Source organism: Coloeus monedula (genome assembly GCF_965178545.1).
Source record: "Coloeus monedula genome assembly, chromosome: 1".
Lineage (NCBI taxonomy): Eukaryota > Metazoa > Chordata > Aves > Passeriformes > Corvidae > Coloeus > Coloeus monedula.
In genome coordinates this window covers 2,451,042-2,466,572 of record NC_138781.1, presented here as the reverse complement: position 1 = coordinate 2,466,572, position 15,531 = coordinate 2,451,042, and the positions used below count along the sequence as shown (strand labels likewise).

At 47.9% G+C, this 15,531-nt stretch overlaps 1 protein-coding gene across 28 annotated transcripts in view; it reads right to left on the bottom strand.

The window, feature by feature from the left end:
• Nucleotides 1–675: 675 nt before the first annotated feature.
• The window catches only part of OBSCN (obscurin, cytoskeletal calmodulin and titin-interacting RhoGEF), a 171,166-nt gene continuing 156,310 nt past the window's right edge, over nucleotides 676–15,531 (bottom strand). For all 28 annotated transcript variants that reach the window (XM_082278968.1, XM_082278994.1, XM_082278970.1 and 25 more), the window contains 12 exons: nucleotides 11,724–15,300; nucleotides 11,029–11,151; nucleotides 9,931–10,041; nucleotides 9,645–9,812; nucleotides 9,110–9,232; nucleotides 6,713–6,883; nucleotides 5,334–5,454; nucleotides 4,264–4,503; nucleotides 3,434–3,657; nucleotides 2,904–2,979; nucleotides 2,250–2,399; nucleotides 676–2,123 (listed from right to left, as the gene is read on the bottom strand). In XM_082278968.1, the coding sequence (XP_082135094.1) occupies nucleotides 1,946–2,123; nucleotides 2,250–2,399; nucleotides 2,904–2,979; nucleotides 3,434–3,657; nucleotides 4,264–4,503; nucleotides 5,334–5,454; nucleotides 6,713–6,883; nucleotides 9,110–9,232; nucleotides 9,645–9,812; nucleotides 9,931–10,041; nucleotides 11,029–11,151; nucleotides 11,724–15,300 (5,262 nt within the window). In that variant the 3' untranslated portion in view covers nucleotides 676–1,945. The remainder of the gene's footprint in view (nucleotides 2,124–2,249; nucleotides 2,400–2,903; nucleotides 2,980–3,433; nucleotides 3,658–4,263; nucleotides 4,504–5,333; nucleotides 5,455–6,712; nucleotides 6,884–9,109; nucleotides 9,233–9,644; nucleotides 9,813–9,930; nucleotides 10,042–11,028; nucleotides 11,152–11,723; nucleotides 15,301–15,531) is intronic.

The following is a 15,531-nucleotide window of genomic DNA, read 5'->3' as shown; positions in this document are numbered from 1 at the left end:
ACTAACCTTGGACTTTGGAGATTATTTATGGTCGAGGAATGAAACTCAAACATTTTCACACATATCCAAACATCAGATCCAGCTTTGTTCTGCAAAGGGCAGGGTGATGTTGTAACTGTGTGTTAGGGGCAAACTATCCCAGCCTGCCAGACTGGTTGTTAGTCCTGACCTCATGGTGGTGGTGGTGGAAATTCAGGCAGAAACTATCAAGCAGTTGTGGCAGAACCAAGGGAAACAAAAACTACCTGTGAGGCTTCATTCTGACAGCTGATATATCCATTAGCAATTCCAGCATCTTTTCACTCCTTCCATGCTCCATCAACAGCTCCCACCTATTTTTTTTTGTCACCCATGGGTTTATTCCTCTGAAGCACTTCTCATATTCTGGTCAGTGCAAGCTCCAAACCATGCTCAGGAATACCTTGGGATAGCTGGGCAGCTCAGAGCCATCATCACATCCTGACCAAGTGATGTCCTCCTTCCAAAGCTCTAGGAAAAGGATTTTTTTGTGTGGATATCTTGCGTGGAAGTTGTTCCCTGCTCATAGACAGTGTATACTGGTTATCATAAAGAGTCCAGGTCAGAACTGAGGGGTGAGGGATGTGTGTTGCACAAATAAGGACAGAGCTCAGGGAAGGGATATAAAAATAATGACAATGATTCCACAGAAAAATCTGGCTTTACTTGCTCATCAGAATGGTTTATTTAACCTAACAATGTTGGGTCTATAAAAGATCTCAGACATGCTCAAATGCATGCAGTTGTGAGAAGCAAAAAAAAAAAAAGAAGTCACATATGAAAGAGTGTGAAAGCTCCAAGTGAGTTAATCTACAATTAAGTTTTGTCTTTAGATAGGTTTTTCACTGGCACTGAGCTTTCCATCCCGAAGTGCATCAGCAAGAGCAAAGAACCAGCCTGTGCCAACAAAAAACCTGACTGGATTTGTAAAAGAAGTTAAATTGGATGGAATCCAGAGTCTTGAAAGGTTTCCTGGGGGGCAGCCCTCATTGCAGTGTCTGTCCCACCAGAGAACTGAGCACAGAGTCTGGCCCTAAGCCCTTGGGTTTCTCTCCTGTAGCACACAGTGAAGACAATTTTACTTCAACATTTCAAGTTTTACAATCTATTGAGTCAGTGTCTGCTCTCCACAGCACAGAGAAAGCTCCTCTGCTCTCAGTGACAATTCCTGCTCTGCATGCTGAGCAAGGGAAGGAGTCACGATGCTCCACCTTTCAGGTTTGGAACAATATGGGTTAAACTTGTTGGGAAAGAACACCCCTGGATAAACAGCCTTACTTCTAGTACTGAACTGTAATGCATTAGGAAATGTTTTTCTGTTCTCCTTCCTCTAAACACAGCCAGACACAGCTCTGAGAAAGCCTCCACTTACTGCTGCTTGTGTGGAAAATTGAGGGAACCAACAGATACATCAATCACTGCAGAGAAACTCGAAGGAACACTGAGGTTATGAGAACAAAGCAACAACACAGCCAACACCATCCTTTGCAGAGGAAAGCAGGGTTTGAAGCTCAAAGAGGAACGTGACATTTGAGGATTTTTTTTAAGGATTAAAACACTCAGCCTTTGCCAGGGATACTGCCACCACATCTCTGGGATATCTGGGTAGATGTGTCCCTGCTCTCCAGGGAAGAGCAGCTCAGCTTCAAAGTGGCAAAGTCTCTTAGTGGTACAAAATCTGCGTGTTACAAGTTCACTGTTGGATTTGCTGCCTTCACTGTCCAGTGGGCCAGTTCCCCCCACGAGTCACACATACACAGAAGCAGCCCGTGGCAGGCAGGACACACAGATAAAACACAGTGGGGCCGGGCAGAGAGCAGCTCCCCCAGCTCAGCTGTTGCACAGCAGCTTGGCAGGAGGGTTTGGTACCAAACACTCAGTGCAGGAGGGCACAGGGAGGCAATTCCCATCTGTCACCACATCCATGTCACTGTGCAATCATGAGGCCATACTTGGAGCACAGCAGTCCCCTCTTCTTTTCCCGTTCCATGAGGAAATTCCTCAGTTTGATGGTGGGGAAGGTGACCAGTGCTTGCTGCCTGTTGTCCAAACCTGTCTCCTGGAGCCACGGGCTCTGAAGGCACTCGGAGGCTGACGGCCTTCCCCTAGGACAGACAAAGGTGAGGGGTCAGTCAGGGATCCGTGCTGGGTGAGGAGGCTCCTTGCAAATGAAGGGGCAATACCCAGGATCTGCACCAGCTGTGCTGCTGGGAGGACAGACAGCATCTTACCAAGGGTTTGCACACAGAGTGCTCTGGAGGAAGGACACTGCTCCCCCGGAGAGACCCGCATAGCACCGCGTGAGCTTCAGTTTGCCCTTCCTGGCTGTTCTCAGGAATTCACAGGGTGCATCAGAGCTGACGGGGTAGTTGGCACTCAACCTGCCCCACAAGAAGAGAATTGATAACATGAAGCTGCCTCCAGCTCTGGGGCTCCCAGCATAAGGAGGATGTGGAGCTGTTGGAGTAAGTCCCAAGGAGGCCACCAAGGTGATCAGAGAGAAGGAGCACCTCTGCTGTGAGGAAAGGCTGGGAGAGTTGGGAGTGTTCATGCTGGAGAAGAGAAGGCTTCAGGGAGACCTTAGAGCCCCTTCCAGCACCTAACGGGGCTCCAAGAGAGCTGGGAGAGGGACTTTGGATAAGGGCTTGTAGTGGCAGGACAAGGGTGAACAGTTTTAAATTAAAAGAGGAGAGCTATGGATTAGATATTGGGAAGAAATTCTTCCCTGTGAGGGCAGTGAGGCCCTGGCACAGGTTGCTCATCCATCCCCTCCATCTCACAGTTTTCCGTGTCATTGCCAAGGAGAGGGGGCACAGCTGAGATTAACTCTCTGAAATTGTGGTTTTAAAGCCACTCACAGGGCAGGGAACAATCAACTGACTCACATGATGAAGGCTGTGATTCCGACGGACCAGATATCAGTCTGGGGAAGGGCTCCTTGCTCTGTCAGCAGTTCTGGAGCTGGAAAAGTAAGCTGGTGTGAGCCAAGATCCTCTCCAACTCACTGGGAGCAGCACAAAAGCAGTGGGTACTTTAATGCTTTGCTGCCTTCCCAAGAGGGAAGCAGAGGCGGCTCCCAGGACAGGGAGCTGATTGGGGTGGGAGACCCATGGGGATGCTGATTGCCGTGAAACCATGAGGACCTCTGGGCAGATGGCAGCAGTGCTTTATCCCCAGATAAATGGACACATGGATGCCAGCCAGGGTGGCTTTGCTGTGAGCTCTGTCCCCTGTGGTCTGCAGTGGGACAGCTGTCACCACTCACTGCTCCCACAAACTCACACTGTCACTGCAGAGCAGCACTTGGAAAGCTTTCCTTGCTGGGACCTACTGCTGCCTTGACCAATGTTTGTGTTTTTCTGTTTATCACAGATTGCAGATAAACCTCAAGTCACTGTGACTGAACTCTACTCACCCATGGTTTCGACATAGTCTGAGCATTTGTCCATGGTAATAAATTTGTCTGGTGTGTAGAACTGTGCGTTCCCAAAATCCAGGAGTTTCAGCAGGTTGGGCTCAGTGATGATCATGTTCTCAGACCTGAGGTCCAGGTGCAGGATGTTGTGTGCATGGAGGTACTCGGTGGCACTGAGGATCTGCCACAGGTAGTCTCGGACCTCCACCTCTGAGTACGATGTTCTGGTGGGAGAAAGGGGATAGAAAACTGAGGTGTCCTGTCTGCGTGTCCAAAAATGCCTTTCTACACCCACTATCACCCTCCCCTGGGTGTCTGAGCCCATCAGGCCCTTGAGAGTCAAGAAGAAACAATTCCATTTTAGCAAATGCTGTATGTGGAGAGGCTGGTCCATTCTGTGAGTCAGGTTTCCAGGTGCAAGAAGTTCAGGGTGTTGTAGAGCTGAAAGAGAGAAAGCAGATTTGATGCCCACCATTCCCTTGCTTTTAACCACAGGATTTCAGCAGATCCATTCTGTGCTGTTGTGAGAAAAAATGAATCTTCCTGACCCACAGTAACGTCCACTTTTTGGGAGACGGGGTTTCGTATCAACCACTCTAAACTGCTTTCAGCATCTCAGCTGGGTGGCCCTGAGTTGTCCCGCTGTAGGGACCTCAAGTAATTTTTTTATCTCACAAACAGTTGCAGAACAAACACTTTACAAATCCTGTGTGCAATGATACCACACTGGAACAGATGAAGAGGAATGATCCAGTTTGTCAGGACAAAGCAACAGGTGTTTTCCTCCCGACACCAGCCCTGACTGGAAAACCCTTCCCTCTTGTTCTTACCGTAACGCCAAAGAGTGGAGCAGCTCTGGTCCCACACACATCTCCTGGATCAGCACCAAGTGCCGTGGGCTGACGTAGGCGCCCTTCAGCTGGGCTATGTTTGTGTGGTGAAGCTTCCTCAGCACCTGGTACTCCAGCAGCACAGCCTGCTTGTCCTCTTGCCAGTAAGGGATGATTTTAGCAGCCAAAGTCTTGCCGCTCACCTTCTCCCGGCACTGCCGGACGATGCTGAATCGGCCCCTGGTACAAAGGGACACAAAGGCACGTTAGGCTTCTCTTCTGTTCTCTAAAACCGCCAGGATCCCATGCTGTGTTTTTCATCTGTGCCTGGTGGGGAGTTACTGCATCTATTGTCACAGTTTGCACATCCTCCTGTGTCTTTAAACTGTACAGTCTCTTTAAATTACAGGAGTGAGAGCTTAACTCCTCTGGAGAGAGAAGAGAGAGCAAGAGAACTACTCCTTTTTGGCAACAGAAGTCAGTGTCTCTCTTTTAGGCAGAGAAAGTTGAATCCCAGCATCCTGACTGAAATGGTGGCTGCGAAGGTTGATGAAGCAAGGACAGGAAACTTTGTTAGCCCTGGGCTCACTTCATGATAAATCAAGTGGCTGCCCTGCTGCCCAGCACATCTGTTGTGACAGGACAAGGGGTGGTGGTTTTAAACTAAAAGAAGGTGGATTTAGACTCAATGTGAGGAAGAAGGTTTGTTTATAATGAGGGTGGTAAAACAACCTGGCCTTGAACACTTCCAGGGATGGGGCAGCCGCAGCTTCTCTGGACAACCTGTGCCAGGGACCACCCTCACAGGGAAGAATTTTTTCATAGTATCTAATCTAAACCTACTCTCTTTCAGTTTGAAGCTATCCCCTTGTCCTGTCACTACAACCCGTTATAGAAAGTCCTTCTCAATCTTTCTAGTAGGCTCCTTTCAGGTACTGGAAGGTACAATTAGGTCACCCCAGTTCTTCTCTTCTCCAGGCTGAACAACCCCAATTTTCTCAGCCTTTCCTCATAGGAGAGCTTCTCCTTCAGATGTGGGATTTCCCTGAAAGCTCAGTTGGATTCTCTACCTTTTGATCTCGGTTTGGAAGGCGTAGGTCTGGTAGGTAGGGAAGGGCTCAGGTGGTGTGATCATTTCACCTTCATCTTCAGAAGCAGCTGATGGGAACTCCTGCGTGGCAGCACGGAGCTCTGCAGGGAAAAAGGGACAGGGGTTACATGGGAAAACAGCTCTGTGTGGAAACTGGAGCCTCTCTGAGTCTTCCCTGCTATGTATGAGCAACAACAAGCAGAGCTTTCTCCAGGCGACTCTGTGTTCCAGCTGTGGCACTCAGTGCTATTGGAGTGCAACAGATTCTGCTCTGTCCACCCAAAAATTCCCTGGTGTGGCCCCTCCAGACAGAATGAGATGGATTCTATGTTCTGTGCTATGGTATCAAACATCTTAGCCACTGTTTCTTGTCTTCTCACACAACAAGTCCTCAGGACGTGGTGAACACTGACAAGAAATTAGAAACTTCTTGTGGTTGGACATTTCAGGACAGCAGCTGGAACTTGTTGCTCTGGTTATGGCGTGTGGTTGTGTCCAAGCGCTCCCTGAAATACTAAAGCATCCCTTTAAAGCATCTGCTTGGAAATGCTGGACACATTCATGATAACTAATCCTGAGAAAATGGAAAGCAGAGGACTTGGGGTGAGTTAAAAATATCTCTGTGAACCGATTTTTACAGATCAGTCCTCTCCATTGGGAGGAAATTCCAGCTAGACCATCCTTCTGTTTCTTCACAGAAAGGACATTTCCTTTGCTATGAAGATATGTTTGCTGTGGGGTTATGGATCTCTTAATTTTAAAAACATGTGAGTAGTACAAAGTACTCAAACAGGTGAAAAAAATAGTAAATTGAGCTTTCTTTACTTTAGAGCCAAAATACAGCTGGAACATTCACCACTGAAGGACAATAATTCCCAACGGAAAACACCAGAATAGAGAAGTTAACTACTGAATTTAGCAGTTAGTCTGTAATATAAAAAAGTCCAGAGTTTTCACCAGGGCAAAATCTGTATCAGTAGATAAATGCCTCCAGTGACACATTTATTGTACAATTTTCTCATGATTTCAAATCAAAACTGAGTGTGTCTTCAATAGGTGATCTACAGTTCCCAGGTTTTTGTTTTACTATTTAATTTTTTATATATTTACATATTGTTTGTATTTACATGATGCTGTTACCTTATTGGGGTTTTTAATATGTTTGTACTTATTTCCCTGTGTCCAGAATCTGAAAATAATTAGAAAATAATAGAATTTTATATGCAAAAGCCCCAAACCACCCTGAGCCAAGTGGAATTGGCCTTGATTCACTTGCTTTTGGCTTCTGGGCCCACAGCTAAAAGGATGCAGTGGGTTTGATGTAGGAAATCCCAATGGTTTCTTGTCATTTGATCTTACCCATCTGATCCTTCCCAGTGATTTTCACTTTGGTAGAGGGGTTGCTGTAGGGGCCCATCCCTGCCTTGTTGGTGCAGGCTGTCCTGAAGTGGTAGATGAACCCCTGGGGGAGATTTCTGGCGTAGTAGCAGCAGTCGGTGATGTCAGAAGCGAGAGTCGTCCACTCCCCATCTTAACCAAGGGAAGAGAGAAGAGAGATCAGGACTCATTTGGGGTGGTCACAACAGGTTGGAGGTTTTTTGAGATTTGGGGTTTTGTTGTGGTTTGAGTTTTCTTTTTCTACTAACTTTACTTATGTGCTGGGAATATGGAGAAACCAATTTACCATGGCCAACTTTTGGGCTGTGTTCTTCTTCTCTGAAATCAGCTGGTTTTATGTCTGATAATTCCAAGTTGTGCCAATATTATTCCAGAGGAGTGGTGAAACCTTCCTGTATTTTTTCCTCTTTATCTAATTCTTACCACCAAACTCTACTGGAAATATACATCAAGAACTCCAAACTAATGATAAATCACTGATTTTTTTTTTCCCTGTTGGCTGTGTCTTGAATCCAATTGAGACCATGAGGTGCAGGATTCCTGGACAGAACCATCCACTAACACCATCCTAACAAATCCAGTGTTGGAAACATGGGCAGTTTTACTCAGCTTTTATGAATTTTATGATTTCTCACAGAACTGGAATTGTAGGTATGTTCTGGACTCATTATTCATGGGACTAAGTTAGGAAGGAGAAAATCACCAGCAAACATTTAATCAACATTCCGTCTGCATGATGTGGTGTCCCATATTTTACTGCTGTGCTCAAGGCTGAACCCAACTCTCTACAACTGCCTGAGATTAAACCCATCCATCCATTCAAATAAACTCTGGCAGAGAGCCTCAAACCATTGGATAAGCAGCAATTCCCCACCCAGACCCAAGGTATCAATGACTTTGCAGGGTACTGGTTGAATTGGGGGCCGTGTTTGTGCAAGAAGGAGCAGATACAGCTTAGAAATAAAGATCTGCAGAAGCAGCGTACAAAAGCCTCTTGTCAAATAATGGATAAAACAAGGAATTTATTCCTGATTATCTTAATCCTCCTGTGCTCAGGAGAGCAGGACCTTGCATGTTCCTGCCAAATACACAGAACACAGTGGAAGATTGTCGATGCTGTTTCACATTTTTCTTCCTAATTGGAAGAACTTGTGGTTTTGTCCTCCCCAAAATCTCTCCTACATTTGTGTCAAAAGGAAAAATGATTAAAAAAGTGGTGTTGGAGGAAAAGTGACTCACACCAGCTCCAGAGGGAAAAGGCAGAAAGCTGCTGCCCATGCCCATGCTAATGCAGAAAGGAGTGTTTATGTGTTTGCTTGTTTGGAGAATTAAGTGAAGGAACATGAAGCAGCTGAATCCAAAGGGCTGTGTTTGTGTGGCTGCAGCAGGAATTGCTATCAGACATCACACTGATAATAACAACAGCAAAGCCATCCCAAGAGAGGCAGAACAGCCTTGGGGATTTGATACAAAGCTTTTGTAACTAAACAGGAAAACATCCACTTTTGACAAGGGCAGATAGTGACAGGATGAGTGGAAACAGCTTTAAACTGTGAGAGGAAAGGGTTAGATTAGATGTCAGGAAGAATTTATTATTCAGAGGGTGGTGAGGCCCTGGCACAGGGTGCCCAGAGCAGCTGTGGCTGCCCCTGAATCCCTGGAAGTGCCCAAGGCCAGGCTGGATGGGCTTGGAGCAGCCTGGGACAGTGGGAGGTGTCCCTGCCCATGGCAGGAGGGCTGCAATGAGATGATTTTTAAAGTCCCTTCCAACCCAACCCATTCCATGGTTAACTGCTCCACTGACTTTCATCAGCCTCTGGACCAAGCCTCAAAAGAGAATATCAAAGGGGTGATTCAGTTTTGCCAAAATTTTGTTATCTTGTCCTGGCTCTTTGCCCTAAGCTTCCTCCATAGCCAGTGGGAAAAGAAAGTACAGCTATTCAGCAGAGGATAAATTGCCTGTTTGATAAACCATCTTTCTCCAACACTGTGCAGAAAGCCTGAGATGATGTTGTCTTATTAGTGTCTAATTTTGTCAGATTACTCAGAGCTGCATATCAGAGCAGGCATTTTCACCTGTGGCTGCTCACTTTTTGGTTGTAGCTTCCACACAGCCTTGTTTGATTCACACTTTAGCAAAGCCTTGGTATTATGCAAATTCCAGGCTGATTTAACCCACACAACCCCTAGCTTTTAGATGGCTAAATGATGGCTGTTGAAGTGTAGAATGAATTCTATTCCTAACTCTAAATTAGGGAGTTAAATCAGGTTGTTTCTGAATAATAACAACATATCCATCTGGTGAAGAGATCATACAAACCGAGGTGTTCCTTGCAAAGCATAAGGACAGTGCTTTACCTTCAGTCTTGCACTGGACAGTGTAATGGACAGGGATGTTGGTTTCCACAGGTTTCCAAACCATCTGTACTCCATCCTTGTAGACCTCAACGATGTCAGGGGGTGGAGGGCTGGGGGGAACCTCTGTGGAGAGGAGGCACAAAGCCCATGAGTGTTAACAGCAGCACTGCAGTGATACAAAACTCTACACCCAGCATGTATCAGCTACAGATATTATTTGTATATATATATAAAACACGTATATATTTTTAATATATACATATATGTACACACAGCTAGTGGAACAGCAATTTAACCAACCCTAATTTAAATTCAGCACTAAGATTTTGTCTTGGAGTGGTTCTTCATCCAGGAGAGAAAGAGTGAAGAAGAGGGAATGAACCCTGCACATTGTTGTCCTCCCTTGTGGACCACAGCCAGGGAGAGATTTTTCTCTGCACCCATGTGCAGAAATCTCACCTCAAAGGTATTCACAGGTCACATTTTGGGGCAGAAGTACTTAAGTACCTGTTTCTGTAGCGACTCCTTCTCTCACCTGCTTTCCGTATGACACAAGAGGTGGATGCTGAGCCCAGGGAGTTTGTAGCCACACAGGTGTAAATTCCAAAATCCTCAGCATTAACAGAGAGGATCGTTAACAGCTGGAAGTGTTTGAGCGTGGATGAGATGAGGATCCGGCTGCTGCTCTGGACAGGTATCCCATCTGGAAAGCAGGAGATGGGAGAGATAAGTACCCTGCAAATTGATACCAAGGTGTTTTAAGCTCTCCCTGCAGCCCTGTCCCGGGGGTCAGGGACTCTCAGGAGGATTGGCAGTGTCACCTCTGAACCAGTTGATGTGCAGGGAGGAATGAGCTGCCGTCCGGCACGAGAGCGTCACGCACTGTCCAGCGGCCACAGCCTGGTCCATGAGCTCCTCAACGAACAATGGGGCTGCAGAGAGGGGGAAAAGTGGTGATTCAGAATAGCCAGGAGAGCTTTGTGGAAAACAAATCCCTGCAGGACATCAGAAAGCATTTTTAATGGGGTCAAGAACTTTTCTGGTTCATGGTCTGCCATTCCTTTGACCACTGTTTGGAGAATCCCACAGGCACTGAGCACACAAGTGAAGGAACCCCGTTCACGCATGGGTGTAGTGTGACAGATCCAGATGGATCTTGGAAAATCCATGGGGAATATCTGCATTGCCCAGCCTTGGCACAGCTAAGGCAGCAGAACAGCTCAGAGCAGAGAGAGACCCTGTCACAGCAAGGGTGTTCCTCTGGCCGAGCCTAAATGTGGGGGCAAAACTAAATTATGGAATTTCAAGGATGAGGGGATCTAATAGGAACAGAGGAAACGGCCTCCAGTTGCACCAAGGAAGGTTGAGATTGGATATTAGGGAAAATATCTTCATGGAAACTGTTGTCAAGGATTGGAGGAGAATGCCCAGGAAAGCGTTACCAGCCCTGGAGGGATTTAACAGGTGTGTGGCACCTGGGGACATGGTTTAGTGGTGGCCTTGGCAGTGCTGGGTTAATGGTTGGACTCAATGATTATCTTAGAGGTCTTTGCCAACCTAAATGATTCTGTGATCAAGACAACAGAAGAAGAGAGAAGGAGACATGAAAGGTGGATGTTGAAGAAAGAAAAACCCCATAGAGCATCAAATCTGCTCCTATCTCCATGGGAAAGGGGAACTCAGGTTTTCTTCTGTGTTTCTCTGGGGTTCTTCTCCACAGTGGCCAGGGGCTGCCAGCCTCCCACACCTGCCCTTCCCAGTGTTTGTCTGGGCTCTGCTGAATGCTGGGGCAGTAACCTGACCTTGGAAAATGCTCCTGATGGAGTCAAGGGGGAACTTCCCAGGGAAAAAGCAAGTTCAGCTTTGCTAAATCACCCTCTGGAGGTAAAAGAAACCAACTACTCCTGCCACAGCAATACCTTTCTCCTTTGGGATGAGGCTTGGTAGCTTGAATGAAGGCAGTGCTGATTTCCTCTTCAGAGATCCTTCGGCCCCTACCAACAGCTCCTTTTCTGCTGCCTCACTTTCCAGCTCACCAAACTCTGTTGTGAGAAAGGATGAGAAGTCATTCAAGGCCATCCTTCTCCCCGTGGCATCCATTTGCAGTGACAGTTCTGCCTTCACACATAAACAGTCACAGGTTCCCTTATTAGCGGGCCTTTGATGAATAGGGAAGGCTGTGACAGCTGCTGCAAACAGAACACTGTCCTGGAGGAACAGGGAATATCCAGGGATGGCAGAGAAGAAAGGACAGATTCTGATGTCCAGTAGCCAGGGTGACTTCAGCTTCTCCCAGTCACTTAAACCTTTTTTGCCACGGTCAGATGATAACTGCAGCAAGGAAAGCATCACCCAGCCCTGAACTGCTGCTGTGCAAGCTCAAACAGGGAATTTGAGCCCCTTCCATCAGTGGATTAACCCAGCTGACTCTGCACTGAAGCCAGCCACTAACAGAGACCTGATGGTGGAGAACTGATTTCAGAACCTGCCACAGCCAGATTTGCAATCCCAGTCTAATCACAGCTTCAGATATGCTGGGGGAAAAGAAAAAGGCAGCTTTAGCAGAGCCCAGTTATAGCAGCACATCTGTGAAGGAACAGAGTGAGATAATTACCTTCCTCTGGCTCAGGAGACATCTTTCCTTTTAGGATTCTTGAAATATGTGCAACAGAAGCTTTTACTTTCTTCTTCAGACTCTGCTCCACCGACTGCTCCACTGAGTGAGACCTTGCATATGGCTTAAAGAGTCCAGGCTTGGTGTGGAAGGAGCTTTTCTGCTTTCCAGTGGAGTACTTTTGGGAGCTATACATTTCTTTGTGGTTCTCTGCCCCTTTCCCCATGGCTAGTAAGTTAGTTGCCTTTGAATCCTCAGATATTTCCAAGCGGTTCTTCCTGTTCTTGTCTTCCTGTTCCCTGATGCACAGTCTTTTATCCTTATGGAGATGTCCTGCAGGAGGGGACCTTGCCCTTTCAAGAAGCATGAACCGTCTAGGAACTGGTTTGGGTGAAGGCTTCTTATAGCTCAGAAACTCAAATGGAAAATAGACTATGTCGTACAAATCCGAGAAATTCAAATAGGCAGGCTCCACCTCTGAGATGTCAAATTTTTGAGGGCCACTGCCAAGACTGGGTGTTTCATCTGCCAGGTCTTTGATTTTCACCAAAGAAACTTCAGGGTGTTTGCCAGTGTCCTTGATCACTGGCACGTGGATGGGTCTTTTTCCAGTATCCAAGCTCTCTGTTGAGGAAATGCTCTCTCGGCTGGAAGGGGGGGTCTCAAATGCCAAGTCCTCCAGTTGCTCACATTCATGAGGAACCATCCGTGCTCCCTGCCCTTCCAGGACTCCTGGGTCCTCACTCAGGGCAAGGTAGGGTTCTGCAAGGTCATCCTGCTCGGAGACTTCTCCTCTTCCACCCTGTTGGATGGAAGGGAAGGAGGTGTCCGTGTGTGCTTGGCTGCCTTTGTAGAACATCTGTGTGCGAGGAGAAATGTGCTTCCTGCTTTCCTTTTCTCCAGAAACTGACTCTGCCCAAACATTCATCTCCTCAGAGAGGGAAACCATCTCGTCCACTAAGCCCTCCAGCACAGCAGACTCCTCATCACTGTAGAAAGATGATCTGTGATGTGACATCTCCTGACCACGATCCCTGCGGAGCAGTGGTGGGACAGCTTTTCCAGCATCTGATCTTCCACTTTCTAAGGCAATGCCTCCATCCTCACCATAAACTTCTGGATATTCCTCACATTCCAGTTCATAGGCTGAAGCTGGAGCAACTTCTGGTTGTGAAGCAGTTAATGCACCTGGGCTCCCACTCTCCAGCCTATCCAAAATCCCAGCCCTGTCCTCCTCAAACACCCCATGTCCAGCCTTGGGGAAATGAGCAGCCACAGCCTGTCCAGCTGCTCGGCTTCCACCATCTGTCACAACAGATCTCATCTCACTGTGAAGTGACACCTCTGGATGTTCCTGATTTTCACTCTCCCAGACCTGAGGGAGGACAGTGCTTTGGGAGGACACAGCTCTGGCTGGGTGTGTGCTCTCCAGAACAGCAGGCTCTGACCCATGGCCTTCAGGAACCTTCTGGGGTTCAGCTCCTTCATGGGCCAAACTGGAAACAATCTCGGTGACAGCTGGGCTTTTACTCCTTAGAGCAGCAAATTTCTCCTTACTGCGAGCCTGCTGTGCTCCATCTGAGACTGGAGCTGGCACTGATCCTGGTGGTGGGATTTTGGAAACAGCGAGTTGCTCTCCCTTCAGGACAGCTGATGCTGTGTCTAAGTAAACAGGACCCTTCTTGTATGTTTGGCTTTCACCACCGTGGGCTGATGGTGAAGTGGTTCCTGTAACACCCACTCCTGCATCTTCCAGGACAGCAGATCTCACCTCTTTACGGATCTTCAGCTTCTGAGGAGCACCTTCACCAGGTGTGATTGTACCTGGTCGTTTGCCCACCATGACAGTAGCTGCTGGAACACTTTTCCCAGGAATTTCCTGACTTCTGTCTCTAAATACTGGAAGTGAATCGGTTTCTGTTTGTTCTGTAGGAACAGCGGAGCTTTCATGCTCCATGGGTTCAGATTCAGCAACGCAAGGAGCAGAAGTCTTTTCATCTGAATGTTTCTGCCTTTTGTCTTTCCAAGGTGGGGCTGGGGCTGCCCTTTTGATAAGCAAGCTTCCACCTGTTAGATCTGGGTGGGTGCCAGTGGGAGCAGACTCCTGCGACAGACACACCCCTCCCTTACTCGGAGGAGATGACTTGGAGGTGATCTCCGACTGTGTGAGGGTTGAAATGGACTCTTTGCCCTCCTGAAAAGCAGAGTCAGAGGCACGGGCAGAGGCAGATTTACCCTCCATGCTCTCATGTTTTGGAGCTGATGATGCTGTTACACCTGAGCACTGGGCAGTCGGAATGGGGCTTTTGCCTTCCAAACATTCAGTGTCCTCCTCAATCTCAGTGGCTTTTGACTTCCTCAGTAAACGTTTCCTATTCTCACTCCTGTGAGGTGACACTGGAAGTCCCTCTACTTGTTGTATAAAAGCGGGTGGGCACCCATTCCCCTCACAATGTGTGGAGGGAGAGGGCTTCTCTCCTGAGCAGTCCTTGCTGGCTCTCCTGATGTCCCCTTGCTCTGTTGCATCTGCAGAACATCCCTTGCCAGGCCCTGTGGAAGCGTCGCAGTGATCACTGCCTTCAGGGCAGCTCTCCTGGGACAATACATCACAGTCCTCCTCCAAAATATCTTGCTCCCTCAAGGATCTGGAGGCTCTCAGCCTGTAGTCATCCAGGGAATGGCTGCGGCTGGCACCAGCAATGGCAGGGTGTGGTGGCTTCCTGGCAGTGTCAAACGATGCGGATTTGGTCAAGGATCCCAGCAGGCTTTCCCTGCGATCATCTCCTCCTCCTTCTTCTTCTTCTTCCAGTTCAAACTGCTCAAGGAGTGGTTCACGGAGACCACTGAGGGGCACCTTTGAATACCCAGCCTTCCTCAAAGTCCTTCTGGCTCTGTCCAGGTGCCTTCTGAACTCCCTGCCTGGTGAGGAAGGTGGCCTTGAAGGCAGCTCAGTTGCTTGGCTGTAGAAGGTGCTTTTAATGACACTCTGCCTGGGAACACAGGCAGATGGCTTTTCTGTCCCATGCCCTGCCTCTTCAACTCTGTCCTTTTCAGATAAAGATGTGTCTGGTTTTTCTTTCTGATGTGGAAGCGATGCGCTTTCCGTGGAATCTCTCAGGGATGAAGGCTCAGCAGCACCACTTCTTTGGGACAGATCTGCTTGAAGGCTGGGCTGGAGCCTCTCCTCTTTCTCCTGTAAAATACTCACCATGAGCTCTTTGCTTTCTGTGGGTGATTTGTCCCCCACCTCAGCCTTCGTGGAAGCATATTTCCTCCTCATGGGTTTTACTGGAGGCATGGAGGCTTTGGAGTGCTCCCGTTCACTTGCACGTTTCAGAGGCTCGGGATGACTTGGGGCATCAAATATGGGCGAGTGTAGTTCAGGGGTGGAGCCAAAGTGCCTCTTTTGGGGGAAATTTGAGTTCTCATTGTCCGAAGAGGAGCCACTGGTGCTGGATGAAGTGCTTTCCTCAATGAGGTGTCGGGAGATGGCCAGGGAGGTGTTGTCGTGGGTCCTTTCGAGGATTTCTGGGATGGACCTCATCACCAGGATGGATTTGTAGCACATCAGGGAGCGCTGAGAAGGAAAACAAGACACAGCACAAGGAGATGGGAACGTGGTGGGAGTGTGGTAAAGCAAACACACCAAAATGAACTCCTGCACCCCTAAATACCTCACCCACGAGTCTAATTAGACATTGCCACCCTCTGGACATGTCACTAATCCAGGCCTCATTTGCTCTCCAAATCTTCCTCTCCCCTCATTCACAGATGTGAAATTAAATTGACTTCAAGGAACATGCTTGCT